The following is a 19,521-nucleotide window of genomic DNA, read 5'->3' as shown; positions in this document are numbered from 1 at the left end:
GCCAGGAACAATGGGCTAGTAACCCCTTTTCCTGTAATAATTACTAAAAATAATAATAAGAAAATTGTCAAAGTGGGAAGTCTGAATGTACGTGGATGTTGTGCAAATGATAAAGAGACGATTGTGGATGTTATGAATGAGAAGAAGCTGGATGTCCTGGCTTTAAGTGAAACAAAGCTGAAGGGGGTGGGAGAGTTTCAGTGGAGAGGAATAAATGGGATTAGGTCAGGGGTTTCAAATAGAGTTAGAGCTAAAGAAGGAGTAGCAATAATGTTGAAGGATAAGTTATGGCAGGAAAAGAGGGACTACAGATGTTTTAACTCGAGGATTATTTGGAGTAAAATAAAGGTTGGATGTGAAAAGTGGGTTATAGTAAGCGTATATGCACCTGGAGAAGAGAGAAGTGTAGAGGAGAGAGAGATTTTGGGAAATGTCGAGTGAATGCGTGGGGAGTTTTGAACCAATTGTGAGAGTAATGGTGGTTGGGGATTTCAATGCTAAAGTTGGCAAAAATGTTGTAGAGGGAGTAGTAGGTAATTTTGGGGTGCCAGGGGTAAATGAAAATGGGGAGCCTTTAATTGAGCTATGTGTAGAAAGAGGTTTGGTAATAAGTAATACATATTTTATGAAGAAGAGGATAAATAAATATACAAGGTATGATATAGCACGTAATGAAAGTAGTTTGTTAGATTATGTATTGGTGGATAAAAGGTTGATGGGTAGGCTCCAGGATGTACACGTTTATAGAGGGGCAACTGATATATCGGATCATTATTTAGTTGTAGCTACAGTTAGAGTAAGAGGTAGGTGGGAAAAGAGGAAAATGGCAGCAACAAGCAAGGAGGAGGTGAAAGTGTATAAACCAAGGGAGGAGGAAGTTCGGGTGAGATATAAGGAATTATTGGCAGAAAGGTGGGCTGGTGCAAGTATGAGTAGTGCAGGGGTTGAAGAGGGTTGGAATAGTTTTAAAAATGCAGTATTAGAATGTGGGTTATAGGAGAGTGGGTGCAGGAGGAATGAAGAGTGATTGGTGGAATGATGAAGTAAAGGGTGTGATAAAAGAGAAAAAGTTAGCTTATGAGAGGTTTTTACAAAGAAGTGTTATAAGAAGAGTAGATTATATGGACAGTAAAAGAAAGGTGAAGAGAGTGGTGAGAGAGTGCAGAAGGAGAGCAGATGATAGAGTGGGAGAGGCACTGTCAAGGAATTTTAATGAAAATAAAAAAAAATTTTGGAGCAAGTTAAACAAGTTAAGAAAGCCTAGAGAACGAATGAATTTGTCAGTTAAAAAACAGAGTAGGGGAGTTAGTAGATGGGGAGATGGAGGTTTTGAGTAGATGGCGAGAATATTTTGAGGAACTTTTAAATGTCGACAAAGAAAGGGAAGCAGTAATTTCATGCACTGGCCAGGGAGGTATACAATCTTTTAGGAGTGAAGAAGAACAGGATGTGAGTGTGGGGGAGGTGTGTGAGGCATTACGTAGAATGAAAGGGGGTAAAGCAGCTGGAACTGATGGGATCATGACAGAAATGTTAAAAGCAGGGGGGGATATAGTGTTGGAGTGGTTGGTATTTTTGTTTAATAAATGTATAAAAGAGGGGAATGTATAGTCCCTTTATATAAAGGGAAGGGGGACAAAAGAGATTGTAAAAATTATAGAGGAACAAGTTTACTGAGTATACCAGGAAAAGTGTACGGTAGGGTTATAATTGAAAGAATTAGAGGTAAGACAGAATGTAGGACTGCGGATGAGCAAGGAGGTTTCAGAGTGGGTAGGGGATGTGTAGATCAAGTGTTTACGTTGAGGCATATATGTGAACAGTATTTAGATAAAGGTAGGGAAGTTTTTATTGCATTTATGGATTTAGAAAAGGCATATGATAGAGTGGATTGGGGAGCAATGTGGCAGATGTTGCAAGTACAGTGGACCCCCGCATAGCGACCTTAATCCGTGCAAGAGGGCTGGTTGTTATGCGAAATGTTCGGTATGCGAATGAATTTTCCCCATAAGAAATAATGGAAATCAAATTAATCCGTGCAAGACACCCAAAAGTATGAAAAAAAAAATTTTTTACCACATGAAATGTTAATTTTAATACACACAAACTGAAAAAGGCATGCACAATTACATGACACTTACTTTTATTGAAGATCTGGTGGTGATTGATGGGATGGGAGGAGGGGAGAGAGAGTGTTAGTATTTAGAAGGGGAATCCCCTTCCATTAAGACTTGAGGTGTCGAGTCCTTTTCTGGGGTTACTTCCTTTCTTCTTTTAATTCCACTAGGACCAGCTTCAGAGTCACTGGACTTCTTTCGCACAACATATCTGTCCATAGTGGCCTGTACCTCTGGTTCCTTTATGACTTCCCTAAAGTGTTTCACAACATTGTCAGTGTAATAGTCACCAGCACGGCTTGCAATAGCTGTGTGAGGGTGATTTTCATCCATGAAGGTTTGCACTTCAAGCCACTTTGCACAGATTTCCTTAATCTTTGTAGTAGGCAATTTCTTCAATTTCTCTCTCCCCTCCTTCGAACCAGTTTCCTCAGGTCTGGCCTCTTGCTGTTGAAGTTGATCTATCAGCTCATCAGTGGTTAGTTCTTCATTGTCCTCCTCCACCAACTCTTCCACATCATTCCCACTAACCTCCAACCCTAAGGACTTTCCCAATGCCACAATGGATTCCTCAACTGGCATAATCCTCTCAGGGTTAGCCTCAAACCCTTCAAAATCCCTTTTGTCTACACATTCTGGCCACAGTTTCTTCCAAGCAGAGTTCAAGGTCTTCTTAGTCACTCCCTCCCAAGCCTTACCTATAAGGTTTACACAATTGAGGATATTAAAGTGATCTCTCCAAAAGTCTCTTAGAGTCAGTTGAGTTTCTGAGGTCACTACAAAGCACCTTTCAAACAGAGCTTTTGTGTACAGTTTTTTGAAGTTTGCAATAACCTGCTGGTCCATGGGTTGCAGGAGAGGAGTGGTATTAGGAGGCAAAAACTTCACCTTAATGAATTTCATGTCCCCATAAAGTCGCTCTGCCAAGTCTGTAGGATGACCAGGGGCATTGTCTAACACCAGGAGGCACTTAAGTTCTAATTTCTTTTCAGTTAGGTAATCTTTCACATTGGGGGCAAATGCATGGTGTAACCAGTCATAGAAAAAGTCCCTAGTGACCCATGCCTTACTGTTTGCCCTCCACAGCACACACAAATTCTCCTTGAGGACACTCTTTTGCCTGAACGGTCTGGGAGTTTCAGAGTGATACACTAATAAAGGCTTCACTTTGCAATCACCAGTAGCATTGGAACACATCAACAAAGTAAGCCTGTCTTTCATAGGCTTATGTCCTGGGAGTGCCTTTTCCTCCTGAGTAATGTAGGTCCTGCTTGGCATTTTCTTCCAAAACAGGCCTGTTTCATCACAATTAAACACTTGTTCAGGTTTCAGTCCTTCACTTTCTATGTACTCCTTGAATTCCTGCACATATTTTTCAGCTGCTTTGTGGTCCGAACTGGCAGCCTCACCATGCCTTATCACACTATGTATGCCACTACGCTTCTTAAATCTCTCAAACCAACCTTTGCTGGCCTTAAATTCACTCACATCATCACTAGTTGCAGGCATTTTTTTAATTAAATCCTCATGCAACTTCCTAGCCTTTTCGCTTATGATCGCTTGAGAGACGCTATCTCCTGCTAGCTGTTTTTCATTTATCCACACCAATAAGAGTCTCTCAACATCTTCCATCACTTGCGATCTCTGTTTCGAAAACACAGTTAAACCTTTGGCAAGAACAGCTTCCTTGATTGCCTTTCTGTTGCCCACAATAGTAGAGATGGTTGATTTGGGTTTCTTGTACAACCTGACCAGGTCGGCGACACGCACTCCACTTTCATACTTATCAATGATCTCTTTCTTCATCTCTATTGGAATTCTCACCCTTATTGCTGTAGGGTTGGAACTAGAAGCTTTCTTGGGGCCCATGGTCACTTATTTTCCAGATAAAGCACCGAAAACACTGTAATACATAATACGAAATATTCCGATTGTATGCTTGGATGTTACCGCGGAGGCTGGCTGGTAAACAATGCCACCGGCGGAACATATGAGGCTGGCTCAGGCCGCACATTGGACGCGTCTCGGACGAAGGGCAGTGAGCGGGTTTTTGGGCGGTATGCGAGGCAAAATTTTAGCGATCAAAGCGTCCGGTATGCGGATTGTACGGTATGCAATGCGTACGGTATGCGGGGGTCCACTGTATATGGAATAGGCGGTAAGTTACTAAATGCTGTAAAGAGTTTTTATGAGGATAGTGAGGCTCAGGTTAGGGTGTGTAGAAGAGAGGGAGACTACTACTCAGTAAAAGTAGGTCTTAGACAGGGATGTGTAATGTCACCATGGTTGTTAATATATTTATATATGGGGTTGTAAAAGAAGTAAATGCTAAGGTGTTCGGGAGAGGGGTGGGATTAAATTATGGGGAATCAAATACAAAATGGGAATTGACACAGTTGCTTTTTGCTGATGATACTGTGCTCATGGGAGATTCTAAAGAAAAATTGCAAAGGTTAGTGGATGAGTTTGGGAGTGTGTGTAAAGGTAGAAAGTTGAAAGTGAACATAGAAAAGAGTAAGGTGATGAATGTATCAAATAATTTAGATATGAAAAATTGGATATCAAATTGGGGAGGAGTAGTATGGAAGAAGTGAATGTTTTCAGATACTTGGGAGTTGACGTGTCGGCGGATGGATTTATGAAGGATGAGGTTAATCATAGAATTGATGAGGGAAAAAAGGTGAGTGGTGCGTTGCGGTATATGTGGAGACAAAAAATGTTATCTATGGAGGCAAAGGCCGTCTTCTTGTCACCAGTGTCGAGGTTGGGAGACTACTCTCTCTCGTCTTTGCATTGGCCATACTCGTCTTACTCGTGGATATCTCATGGAGAGGCGCCCTGCTCCTCTCTGTGAGAATTGTCAGGCTCCATTATCAGTCAGCCACATTCTGTTGGACTGCCCACTTTATCAACGAGCACGCAGAATTTACCTCCATCGCCGTCGTCGCTCCGCTGCACTCTCTTTACCTTCCCTTCTCGCTGATGGACCCACCTTTCATCCGGACTCTCTCATTGACTTTTTGACAACAACTGACTTACTTCACAAACTCTGATGCCTTCAGCCCTTTCTACCTCAATCTCTTGCTACCCTCTACCCCCGCACTATCCCCTGCCCCGCTGTTTTCTGTAACCTACTGATCATCCCTTCCCCCTTCTGCCACCCAATACCCTCGCTTCCTTCCCTACCCTGCAGCGCTGTATAGCCCTTGTGGCTTAGCGCTTCTTTTTGATTATAATAATAATATGGAGGCAAAGAAGGGAATGTATGAAAGTACAGTAGTACCAACACTCTTACATGGGTGTGAAGCTTGGGTTGTGAATGCAGCAGCGAGGAGGCAGTTGGAGGCAGTGGAGATGTCCTGTCTAAGGGCAATGTGTGGTGTAAATATTATGCAGAAAATTCGGAGTGTGGAAATTAGGAGAAGGTGTGGAGTTAATAAAAGTATCAGTCAGAGGGCTGAAGAAGGGTTGTTGAGGTGGTTTGGTCATTTAGAGAGAATGGATCAAAGTAGAATGACATAGAGAGCGTATAAATCTGTAGGGGAAGGAAGGCGGGGTAGGGGTCGTCCTCGAAAAGGTTGGAGGGAGGGGGTAAAGGAGGTTTTATGGGCGAGGGGCTTGGACTTCCAGCAAGCGTGCGTGAGCATGTTAGATAGGAGCGAATGGAGACGAATGGTATTTGGGACCTGACGATCTGTTGGAGTGTGAGCAGGGTAATATTTAGTGAAGGGATTCAGGGAAACCAGTTATTTTTATATAGCCGGACTTGAGTCCTGGAAATGGGAAGTGCAATGCTTGCACTCTAAAGGAGGGGTTCGGGATATTGGCAGTTTGGAAGGATATGTTGTACAGGTATATGCTTCTAAACTGTTGTGTTCTGAGCACCTCTGCAAAAACAGTGATTATGTGTGAGTGAGGTGAAAGTGTTGAATGATGATGAAAGTATACCTGGTAAGGTGTATGGTAGAGTTATTATGGAAAGAATTAAGGGTAAGAGGGAGAGCTGGATCGCAAATGAACAAGGAAGGGTAGGGGATGTATAGATCATGTTTACAGTAAAGCATATAAGTGAACAGCATTTAGATTAGGGTAAAGAGGTTTTCATTGCATTTATGGATTTGGAAAAGGCATATGATAGGGTGGATAGAGGGGCAATGTGACTGATGTTGCAAGTGTGTGGAATCGGTGGTAAGTTACTAAAAGCAGTCGAGTTTTTATGAGGATAGCGAGGCTTAGGTTAGGGTATGTAGGAGAGAATATTTTCCAGTAAAAGTAGGCCTTAGGTTTGCATTATGTCATGATGGTTGTTTAGTATATTTCTAGATGGCGTTATAAGAGAATTGAATGAAGAGGTGTTGGGAAGAGGTGTGGTTTTAGAAAATAAATAAGTCTAACAAAATGGGGGTTTTAACAGTTGCTTTTTACTTATGACACTGTGCTTTGAGAGATTCTGAAGAGAAGTTGCAGAGGTTGGCAGACAAATTTGGGAAGGTATATAAAAGAAGGAAATTATAAGTGAATATTGGAGAGAGCAAGGTGATGAGGATAAAAAATTTAGGTAATGAAAGATTGGATATCAAATTGGAGGGAGCGTGAAGGAAGTGAATGTGTTCACATATTTTGGAGTAGAATTGTCAACAGATGGGTCTATGAAAGGTAAGGTGAACCATATACAGTGGACCCCCGCATAGCGAACGCCTTGCATAGCGAACAATCCGCATAGCGAACGCTTTGTTCGCTAAAATTTTGCCCCGCATAGTGGACAAAAACCCGCTCAGCGACCTTCGTCCGAGACGCGTCCAGTGTGCGCCCTCAGCCAGCCTCACATGTGCCGCCCGTCCCATTGTTTACCAGCCAGCCTCCGCGGTAACATTCAAGCATACACTCGGAATATTTCGTATTATTACAGTGTTTTCGGTGCTGTTTGTGGAAAATAAGTGACCATGGGCCCCAAGAAAGCTTCTAGTGCCAACCCTACACCTCAAAGGGTAAGAATACCCATTGAAATGAAGAAAGAGATCATTGATAAGTATGAAAGTGGAGTACGTATCACCGACCTGGTCAGGTTGTACAAGAAACCAAAATCAACCATCGCTTCTATTGTGGGCAAGAAAACGGCAATCAAGGAAGCTGTTGTTGCCAAAGGTTTAACTGTGTTTTCGAAACAAAGATCGCAAGTGATGGAAGATGTTGAGAGACTCTTATTGGTGTGGATAAATGAAAAACAGCTAGCAGGAGATAGCGTCTCTCAAGCGATCATATGTGAAAAGGCTAGGAAGTTGCATGACGATTTAATTAAAAAAATGCCTGCAACTAGTGATGATGTGAGTGAATTTAAGGCCAGCAAAGGTTGGTTTGAGAGATTTAAGAAGCGTAGTGGCATCCATAGTGTGATACGGCATGGTGAGGCTGCCAGTTCGGACCACAAAGCGGCTGAAAAATATGTGCATGAATTCAAGGAGTACATAGAAACTGAAGGACTGGAACCTGAACAAGTGTTTAATTGTGATGAAACAGGCCTGTTCTGGAAGAAAATGCCAAGCAGGACCTACATTACTCAGGAGGAAAAGGCACTCCCAGGACATAAGCCTATGAAAGACAGGCTTACTTTGTTGATGTGTGCCAATGCTAGTGGTGATTGCAAAGTTAAGCCTTTATTAGTGTATCACTCTGAAACTCCCAGAGCATTCAGGCAAAAGAATGTCCTCAAGGATAATTTGTGTGTGCTGTGGAGGGCAAACAGTAAGGCATGGGTCACTAGGGAATTTTTCTATAACTGGTTACACCATGCATTTGCCCCCAATGTGAAAGATTACCTAACTGAAAAGAAATTAGACCTTAAGTGCCTCCTGGTGTTAGACAATGCCCCTGGTCATCCTACAGACGTGGCAGAGCGACTTTATGGGGACATGAGCTTCATTAAGGTGAAGTTTTTGCCTCCTAATACCACTCCTCTCCTGCAGCCCATGGACCAGCAGGTCATTTCCAACTTCAAGAAACTGTACACAAAAGCTCTGTTTCAAAAGTGCTTTGAAGTGACCACAGACACTCGATTGACTCTAAAAGAGTTTTGGAAGGATCACTTTAATATCCTCAATTGTGTAAACCTTATAGGTAAGGCTTGGGAGGGAGTGACTAAGAGAACCTTGAACTCTGCTTGGAAGAAACTGTGGCCAGAATGTGTAGACAAAAGGGATTTTGAAGGGTTTGAGGCTAACCCTGAGAGGAGTAGTATACCAGTTGAGGAATCAATTGTGGAATTGGGGAAGTCCTTGGGGTTGGAGGTTAGTGGGGAGGATGTGGAAGAGTTGGTGGAGGAGGACAATGAAGAACTAACCACTGATGAGCTGATAGATCAACTTCAAGAGCAAGAGGCCAGACCTGGGGAAACTGGTTCAAAGGAGGGGAGAGAGAAATTGAAGGAATTGCCTACTTCAAAGATTAAGGAAATGTGTGCAAAATGGCTTGAAGTGCAAACCTTTTTTGATGAAAATCACCCTCACACAGCTATTGCAAGCCGTGCTGGTGACTGTTACAATGACACTGTTGTGAACCACTTTAGACAAATCATAAAGGAACGAGAGGTACAGGCCACTATGGACAGATATGTTGTGCGAAAGAAGTCCAGTGACTCTGAAGCTGGTCCTAGTGGCATTAAAAGAAGAAGGGAAGTAACCCCAGAAAAGGACTTGCTACCTCAAGTCCTAATGGAAGGGGATTCCCCTTCTAAACACTAACACTCTCTCTCCCCTCCTCCCATCCCATCAATCATCACCAGATCTTCAATAAAAGTAAGTGTCATGTAATTGTGCATGCCTTTTTCAGTTTGTGTGTACTAAAATTAACATTTTTTTGTGGTAAAAAAAATTTTTTTTCATACTTTTGGGTGTCTTGCACGGATTAATTTTATTTCCATTATTTCTTATGGGGAAAATTAATTCGCATAGCGAACATTTCGCATAACGACCAGCCCTCTTGCACGGATTAAGTTCGCTATGCGGGGGTCCACTGTAATTGATGAGGGGGAAAAAGGCAAGTGGTGCACTGAGGAATCTGTGGAGACAAAGGATGTTATCTATGGAATCAAAGAGGGGAATGTATGAGAGTATAGTTATACCAATTCTGTTATATGAATGTGAAAAATGGGTTGCGAATGTTGCAACAACAAGGAGGCGGCTGGAGGCCGCAAAGAATCCATAGCTTGGAGATTAGGAAGTGCAGGACTACTAAAAGTATTATCCAGAGGGATGAAGAGGGGTTGTTGAGGTGCTTCAGACAATTAGGGTGGAACAAAATAGAATGACTTGGAGGGCGTATGCTGCACTGTATGACTCGTGGGTTTAGTGCCTAGTTTGATTTTTAATAATAATAATTAGAGGGCATATAAATCTGTAATGGGGGGTAGGGGTGATCCTAGAAAAGGTTGGAGGGAGGGGGTTAAGGTTGTTTTGTGAATGAGGGACTTAAACCTCCAACAAGCATGCATGAGCTTGTTAGATAAGAGACCCTTGTAGGCTTAGCACTTTTATTTTTTTTATTATTATAATTGTTAGATAAGGGCAGATGCTTTTTATGACTTGACATGCTGTTGGAGTGTGAGCAAAGTAACTCTCATGAAGGGATTCTGGGAAATCAGTTAGCCAGACTTGAGTCCTGGAGATGGGAAGTACAGTGCCTGCACTCTTAAGGAAGGGTGGGGTATTTGTAGTATTGATGCATCTCTGGCAAGACAGTGATGGTGAAAGAGTTTCTTCTTTTTGGGTCACCCTGCCTTGGTGGGAGATGGGTGGTTTGTTGGGACAAAAAAAAAAAAGTCTCATGGGAAGAACTTTTAGGATCATCTGCTATTCTTGACTTAAAGTATACAGGTCATCTATAACAGCCAGAGGGTACATTTCAACTCTTAAAAAGAAAACTACATATAAATTAACAGTTAAAATAATGGATGGATGAATCATACTTTTTTATGGTGAATATTTGTTTATTAAAATACCATAAACATACTGTATTTGTCGTGTATGAAAAGTGCAAAATGTATTACATATCTAGCTAATCTTAGCTAGACTAGACTTACTGATGCAAAGCCTCCTAATATGTACAACAGAATTCAGTATTTGAGGCTTGAGCAAATCTTGGTTGACCTTAATTATTACTGCTTACAGACTAGATTTATCACGGTCTCATATTTTTGTGTTACTCAGTGAGGTAACAGGTCTCGGCTTCTGTGAAACAAAATGTAATTGATATACAGAACCAACTGATGCTGAATTTAAGTGCATTAACAACAAACAACTTCAAGTATACGACTCTCAACCATTTTTCATAATTCGTTTTCAGAAGCCTGAATTATTATGGTTTATAAAATATATTAATGTTTATAACTGATGCAATTTACAATTGTCTGTTAAATTTTATAAAGAGACAAGAATTACAATACATTAGGGCCCCAACTTAAAGTTTTGTACTTACGACATTGGCATTTTGGAACCAGTTAATTACCTGTGAACAGCGAGTTGCTCTTCCAATGTCATTTTGGAAACTGTGTTTATTTTATGCATATAGAGTGCTTGTTTGTTTGTTGAAGATTGGTTAAAAATCAAAGATTCAAGATTCACATTGTCAGTATGTCGGTGGTTGACTTGGGGGAGAAGACTGGGGGAGGTCAGGGAGGTGGGTGGGTGGGTTGGCTGTAAGCCTGGAGGGAGGAAGGATCTCTGACTCTGCACTGCTAACTGTGTCATGAAAGTGTTCAGTATCCAGCTGAACCAAGGTACATCATTATACAATGAAAACACACACCTCACACTACACACCCATTCTCACCCACACCAACCCTCATATCCACTGCATCCACACCATCAACTTTCACAACCACCCACTCTCTAATAGTACTGAATGTAAAAATATTGGATAAAAATTCTTTGGAAAAAATTAACTGAAATTAGGTATGGAATATTGTGGCTCAGGAATGCAGTAATTCATTTTATATAATTTAAGGAAAAATAGGGTTTGATTACCAAACAATCGACTTGCAATGAAATTTCTGGAATGCATTAACATCCTAAGTTGGGGTCCTACTGTACTGTACTAGACGGGGTTTGGAGTAATTTTCAATGTGCCTGTAAATTAGAAATAAAAACCAAATGATGTTTCAGTCCCTCTTGAACCGTTCTGAAAGTGTATGGAAAGAAGAAAAAAAAAAAAGGAATGAAATCCAGAATCAATGCAGGTCACTGGGCCACAACAACAACAAAGATCATAAACCCCCATCACATACATAAGGGAACTGTCATCACAGGGTTAGGAGAGATGAAAGTTGTTTTATTGTAACAGTATACAGTTTATAAAATTAGGCAAATAACCAAGACAGACAGAACTGCAAAAAAACTGAAATTGTTTTAATCTTCAGAATGTAATCTGACCTGACCTTGGTTGTCTCCAAACCCCAGGTGCCTGACATGACTCGGGCTTTCTTCCCTTCTTTATTTTCACTTGTGATTTCATAATGATCCATGATAGACCAATCTGTAGCATAGTTTTCATTTTCAAGTTTACAATCACTGTAAATGCTACAAAATAAATTGCATAGAATATACAGTATTGATATGTGATTATCAATAACCAAAATCTTCTACTAACTAGTAAGACATACAGTAAATAAAGTGCATAAATCCTATCTAGAATTAAAATGCTGATATAAAATATCTTTTTAAATATAAATACTTTTTGTTACAGGTTATACAATGCACTACATTGTGGATTAATCCAGCCCTTGTGGTTTAGCGCTTCTTTTTGATTATAATAATGTGGATTAATCCCCTTTACTCAACATTTATGCCACAAAGAATATTGCCTGTTATTATCACAAATGTTACAATTACTAATGAGCAGTTTAGTTTTGCCTTGATTAAAATTAAATTAAGTCTTCATTCAGTATGAGACTGGCAGCTGACTGCTCAACATAACATAAATCTTCCCCACAAACCCTTCATATCCATAGGAATAAATGTACTTATTACTATATGTGATTTCTAAATTTGAATGCTTGTTCTTGGTAATTATGAGAGCACCGAGAAGAGATTTTCTTAACTATCCCTGATGTGTTAGCTACAGTAACTCTAGCAACAAATAATAACAGACAACATCACAAACTCTTCACATACATTCAAAGACTGCCACTTTCCACTTCTGTGCTTAATTTTAAATACCTTTCCGTGATTGCCTACTTTTACTTCCATATACTTACTAATCATTTTCAAATCTCAGCACCTATTGCAAGTCATTTCTCTACTGTATTAGTTAGGTAACTGCCAAAGTAACTGCAAACCAATATGCAGTATTCTTTAGCTAATATTTTACAGTTATGGGTGACTGATGTTAGTGACCATAATGCTTTGAAAATAATTACTGTATATACATATTGCTTTACTGACAGTGAGAATGGTATAAATCATACAGTTATTGTGTACTGTTAAAGATATTGCAAGTATTACATATTTATGGTAAAAAAAAGATTGTACATACATAAATTAACATAATTGTACAGCTTAGTATCAGGGAATACACATAACAGTATCGTGATATTCTTAGTGCACCACAATAATTAAGCTGGTACTGAAAACCATTTTATATTTAATTCTCCTTTCATAAGGTAAGATTTTGCCCGGCATAAAGGTTTTGCTCGGACCAAACCTTTATTATGAAGAATTTCATTTAAATAATTAAACCTACAGGCTGGGTCACATCCACAACTTGAGGTTTACAAATGATCACAATAAGGCACATTATCGTTATTAGAACTTGGATTATCTGATCTAAATGACCTATTTACCACCAATCACATACTTTAACAATAAATTAACACTGTACTTTCAAATTTTAAATCATAACAGCTAACGTCTACATTAAAGAGTTCTCTTACCTGCCACAAGGCTACATTTATCAAAAACTTAATATGTAATCAGCAAATATCAGGTATGGCATATCAAAGCAGGTCTACACATAACTGTCCTGTGATTCCCTATTTACAAGTCTTATGATATACATGATATAGGGTGGATAAAAAATATTAATATATACACTACCATGTAGCTAAAATGTCTACAGGATTTTTTATGTAGAAGAATAAAAACTAGATGTGTTTTGGTTACTATGCAATTTGAGAAAGGTATTACTATTCCATAAGCCCAGCCCACTCTACTCTAATGCAAGTACAGTGGAACCTCAAAAATCGAACTGCTCCCAACTCAACCAATTATGTAAGTGTATTTTTGTAAGTGCTTTTATAAGTGTATTTTTGAGGGTCTGAAATGGACTAATCTAATTTACATTATTCCCGATGGGAATAAATTCGTTCGGTAGCGACACTTGAACAACCTTCTGGACCGAAGAAAGTTCTATATTTGAGGTTCCACTGTAAAAGGAAAAGTATGAAGTGAAGCACAAGTTTCTATTGGTTAAATATCAACAATGAAGATAATCAGAAGATACAAACTAATATACCAATTTCTAAAATAAAAATGGCAAATTAGCACCCAAACAGCCCAAAACAAATTCAAACCTTCCACTAAGATGCATGAGGTTTAAACAATTTAATTCAATCTGAAGTATTCTTTAGCTATAGAACAGAGACCAATACCCCTAAAATACACCAGCACTTAAGTTGAAGCTGCCCCGTGCTGTATAGTCCTTGTGGCTTAGCGCTTCTTTTTGATTATAATAATAATGAAGCTGCCCCTTTTTTAAGGTTTGATGCTACTCAGGTAAGGCTGTCATAAATTATTCTATGAAAGCCAATACAGCATTTCAATTTTCTCAGTGTATTCAGAAAAAAGTGACACCAACCCAGCTCAAAATTAATCCAAACTTCTCTGTATGTAAAATTAGGTTTGAAGCCAATCACAAAAGGCATTCTTCAGTTACTGCATGTAAACCAATTTGTTTAATGAAATTGGCAAATTTAAACATAGACAAAAAATTAACCAACACTAAGTTGGAAGTCAACCAGACAATGCATTTTCCAGTTATCATGCAGGGTCTAATAAATAAAAGTTTGTTTACTATGTTAGTAAATTGGCAAGTTTGCACCTATGCAGCCTAAACCCAAAAGGTATCGTCCTTTTCATGAAGCGCATGAGCCATTCAAGACAGAAGCTATTCAAAAGATGCTTACTCAACCTTTTTCACTGAAAAAATACCCAATCACTTTTAAAGAATAACATTGGCAAATTAGCACCTACACACTAATAATGACCCCATCCTTATTCTAAGTAACATAATCAGTACAGAAAGTTTGAGCTAATCAGGAATATCTACAAAATTGACATGTCCTATCCCAAGCAACCAGTTCCATGAACTTTCCTCTAGTTGACCAGCACTGAAACTTTAAGGCTGATCAGATGAAGCTTTCTAAGGTTAAAGTGAAAACCCTAGAGGCAAACAAGACCTCTACTGAATAAAATTGTAAAAAAAAAAAAAAAAAAAAAAAAGTGATATTTAAGAACTCGCTAAACTTGTGAAATTTAAAAATGCCACAAAAATGCAAGTTTTCACTATGAATTTTCTTTCTCAGTTATACATATTCTATTTCAAATTCTCTACAGCCCTATAAGAAAAAAATATTACTTTTACAGAAACTGGAATTTGCATACATCCCATGAGTACAAGAGCTTTACCCTAGTTGGGATATATCAGCACCGAAACCTCGCTTCAAAAGCCAATTAAGTCATTCACAAATTATCGTATGAAAACTAAAATATAAATTTTCACAATTTCTTAAATAAAATTGGAAAATTGGTATCTACACAGCTCAAAACAGCTGATCAAAAAAGGTATTCTCTAGTTATGCATGAAAAAATTTTATTTAACAAAAGTGACAAATTAAAATGTGCACAGCCTAGAATCAATGTGAGCCTTCCTTGGAGCAAAGACCAGCTTTGCTCAAAGTTAGAAGACAATCATAGGAGGCATTCTCCAGTTACTCCTTTGAATGCAATGATTCTAAGTTAATAAACTGTTAGTAAATTGGTAAATTTCCATCTAAAAAATCTAAGCTTACCTGATGTCATCCTGTCCATAAGATAACAGCAGCAGTCATTACAGACTGAAGGCATTCAAAACTGGCATACTCCAAGTTATTTCACAGAAAACACTTCCTTTTAAAAATAAAACTGGCAGATTGCCAGCTACACCCTCTAATAACAGCCCCAATCTTCTTCTAAGCAGGAGACTCCTCTGTTGAAAGTTTGAAGCCAATCAAAAGATGCCTTTTCAACCTATTGCACAGAAACCAAAATTGTGAAAGGTCTTTATAAAACTGACCAGAGGGCACCTGCACATACCAATAGTTGCATTAACATTTCCTCAGTTACAGTATATGAGTGTTGAAAATTTGAGGCCGATCTGATAAGGCATTCTCAAGTTATAGACAAAAAAACCTCAGAGCAAGAAAAACAATTCAAACAGCTACCATAGTTAATTAAAGGTACCTTCTGGGAGTAACTAATGAAGTGAGTGGCTGCACAATCATAGCTATGTGAATCATGATGTGACTATGCAGTACTAAAAACTAATATCCTGTCTTTTTCAGGTATAGGCAGTTTCCTACTCAGGGACCAGACTGAGTGGTAGTACAGTGGACCCCCGGTTAACGATATTTTTTCACTCCATAAGTATGTTCAGGTGCCAGTACTGACCGAATTTATTCCCATAAGGAATATTGTGAAGTAGATTAGTCCATTTCAGACCCCCAAACATACACGTACAAACGCACTTACATAAATACACTTACATAATTGGTCGCATTCGGAGGTAATCGTTATGCGGGGGTCCACTGTATTTGGTTTAATACAATTATTTACATAATATGTTCAAATATGGCCACAAAATTAATTTCCTAATAAGTGTTATTGTATAACATTTTGAGAACTCAATTTTGAAATAATTTTAATATTCTGACATAATAGCTACATAAAATACTGAAAAAAGTATAACCAAATGTGCTGGATCTAAACATGCCTAAAACTGGAGTCTTGACTTAGACCTGAGCTACATCTTTGGTGTCTTATTTCTTCCAGGGGTGGGCATATGCAAAATCTTCGAGTAATTGTATGTAAAATAGCCTATTTTGATGACTTCACACAAATTTAAAGCATACAACATACAATACTGAATACAAATAGTCACTGTCTTTAGTTTGGGCATGGGAACATACAGATTAACCCACAGCATGCTTCAATTCATTCTTGTTCTTTTTATCCAGCTCACATGATGATATATACATAAAAATTGTCAAATTTATTAGGATTTTTTTTTTTTATCACTCAAAAAGAAAACATTCACCGTCATTGATTCAATACCTGACTTGACAAAAGTGCACAGACATTGTAACTTAAATAATTCTTTGAGCTGCAACACCACCATCCTCTAATCACTCAAATCTAACACACACATGCCTCCTGAGTGTTCAAAAACCCTACCATTTGAAACCTTCACACACTCCTTCCAATTCTTCCTGAGATGACCCCTACTCCTTCCTTCCACCCCATATTTATAGTCTCTTGGTCATCCTATTTCTATCCATCCTTTCTAACTGACCAAACCACCTCAACAACGCTACTCTGCCGTCTGAATTACACTTTCTGTAACCCCACACTGTCTTCCAACTTCTGTGCTCCTAATTCTCTGCATACTGTTCACATCATAGATTGCTCTCGAACATGACATCTCTAATGTCTCCAGCCACCTCCTTGCTGCATTGTTTGAAGCCCATGCCTCACACCCATATAAAAGTGTTAGTAACACTATACTCTAGTTTATTCCAAATGTTTGCCCCATAGATAAATTTCTTTCTTTTCTAACCTACAGTTCGCTTCATCTTTCATAGACCCATTTGCCGACCCATTTATTCACAGATATCTAAGCTCATTCACTTCCTCCATACTCCCTCCCTCCAGTCCGATAGCCAGTCAGACTTATTTTCATCACCTTACTCTTTTCTATGTTCATTATTTTCATTTCCTTTTACACTCCCCAAAACCCTTCACTAGCATTTATAATATATATTAGCAACCTAATATAGTGAACATACCAACACAATGCGAGTTGGATATGATCTGTGATGCAGAAGTTCCCTATAACTGCATTAAATGCTATACAATGACCATAATTTTAAAAATGGTAAATTAGAAGTAGAAGATGTCCACTGATAAAAGCTGAAAGTTAATCCAAGGTTAACAATTTATGGAAATTTCTTCATACTGGCTGCTTTCCAGAAATTTCTAAAATTAATTCATTACAAGGAAAGCAAAAACAAGACAGTCTTACTAAACATTGACAGCACAATGTTGGATAATATTTGTTTTATGCACTACTGGATGGTGATGACAGTCTCATTGATTAAACAAGTGTCTGTCTAGCCAAGTATATCAATCGTGCCAAAGACTGAAAAAGAATCCACTTTATTAGATAAGTATTTGGTAGAACAAGTATAAAGCAAATACTCTCTTGATTAAAGATGTTGTACACCACTGCTTTCAGTACTAGTGACTATAAAAACCATCAGACCTGAAAGTATATGTAACTAACAGTGACAGAGCAGATGTTTGCTCTCACTATACAGCAAACATCAAGCTGAGAGAATTATCAACACAATTACTGTGTCTAATAATTACAAGCCACCCTTCTTCTTAAAGTTGAATATATTACATTATGTCAGCCAACACTATGTACCGCTGCTGCACTACATCATGCATAAAATGCACTTTGGAACTGTTAGGTATATATTACTTATATATTTCCTACAAACAACATATGTCATCTATGAATGATAAGTACTGAAAATAATGAAGAATCTAAAAATGTAAATTTTACATGTAATGTTTGTACATATATCAAATTATTATTTAAGCCAGGAATGCTATTTCTTACATTCATTAAATGCTGTTAAAAAATGTAAGACAGCAATGTTCCTGACCAACAAAATGCAAACAAGTAATGATACTGCAAATCTGTCAACCTCTGACATAAATCTGGAACAATGTATAAGACCTATAAATAAACCTTTTTTTATTAATTTGACATGTAATTTGAAGTTCTGATATGGAAATTATAGTAACAGAAATAATGCAAATACAGTATATTTCATTATGATTAACTACGTGTATCATCTAATACTTCAAACTCCTCAGCCTGTAAACTCCCCTCCATGTATTGGTCCCCAGATTTCCTTTCATCAGATGGATAATGGATAATACACTACTCATAATAAAATTCGTTAAATTTTTTATACATAAATGTCCTGATGTTTTATCAACTTTAATTCCTTTAATTTACATAAAAAAAAATCCTTGTTTGACTAGCAAGAAACAAGTGTCTAAAGTAATGATGTGACCAACCTGTCTGGAGAGCATTCTACAAGATGCCACCACCACTTTAAAGATGGGAACAGGGTATTAAACTTACATGTTGATTAGAAAAAAAGAATGACTATGTCTGTACATGCTAATCTAGAAAAATAATAATGCCCAGCCTGAACACTTTAGCTCTTGCATTAATTAGGGTCAAAGTTATACAGAATTATAACACAGTATATACTGTACTGAATAATTATGATCCACCTCAGGTCAATCTGTAAGAAACAGCAGCATTGGCAGTATCACTTTTTCAATTTCCTTAACAAATGTAAAGTACATACTGTATATCATGCTCCCTATAGCCAGTCTACTTTAATAAAATAATTAACATATATAAATAAATGTCTTAATTACATTACTTACACATTTAATAGTAACATTTGTTTTGCAATTTAGCAGTAGTTAGTGAATAAAATATGAATCATATACATAACCTGCAAGGTCACATACTTTCCTCCCTGTACCTCTGTATTAATGTCCTTAGTGTGCGGTTTGGAGTGAGAACAAGATGCAAGAGTTTCTCATTGGTCATTGGGCTCGTACGTTTACCACTAGCAAGCCAAGCTTCCATTGCCACTCGTTCATATGTGAATCCATCTGAGAACATAGCAAATAAATATTAATTACCAAGCATTCATAGTGATGAAGCAATAAATTCAGATAATTATTACCACAATATATTCTTCAATTACATACTAACAGACATTATACAGTATAAAAAATGTACTGGGATGAATTAACTTTTGTGAAGGGCATTATGAAAGACTTAGAGATTTCTAAGGCAAAATTTCCTCTGATATACTTTTTTTTTTTTAAACATACTGGTTGTCTCTCACCAAGGCATGGTGACTCAAAAGAGAAGAAAACTTCATAAAGCTTTTCTTCTTTTTACATTTACTAATTTATAAATAACAATACTGCGACTAGCCAAGGACTCGAACCCACGTTATTTTGGCCTGCCTCATGGTGAGCGAAAACCACATGACACTCAC

General features: G+C 38.2%; 1 protein-coding gene across 1 annotated transcript in view; it reads right to left on the bottom strand.

Moving 5' to 3' along the window:
* Positions 1-10,077: 10,077 nt before the first annotated feature.
* Positions 10,078-19,521, bottom strand: part of LOC128694139 (WD repeat, SAM and U-box domain-containing protein 1-like) — a 76,108-nt gene continuing 66,664 nt past the window's right edge. The window contains exons 11-12 of the mRNA XM_070093656.1: positions 18,994-19,126; positions 10,078-15,350 (exon numbers count right to left, since the gene is read on the bottom strand). Coding sequence (XP_069949757.1) covers positions 15,311-15,350; positions 18,994-19,126 — 173 coding nt within the window. The 3' untranslated portion in view covers positions 10,078-15,310. The remainder of the gene's footprint in view (positions 15,351-18,993; positions 19,127-19,521) is intronic.

Source organism: Cherax quadricarinatus, chromosome 43, assembly GCF_038502225.1.
Source record: "Cherax quadricarinatus isolate ZL_2023a chromosome 43, ASM3850222v1, whole genome shotgun sequence".
NCBI classification, from domain to species: domain Eukaryota; kingdom Metazoa; phylum Arthropoda; class Malacostraca; order Decapoda; family Parastacidae; genus Cherax; species Cherax quadricarinatus.
The sequence above is the reverse complement of the archived record's forward strand: the minus strand, read 5'-3'. Positions and strand labels throughout refer to the sequence as shown.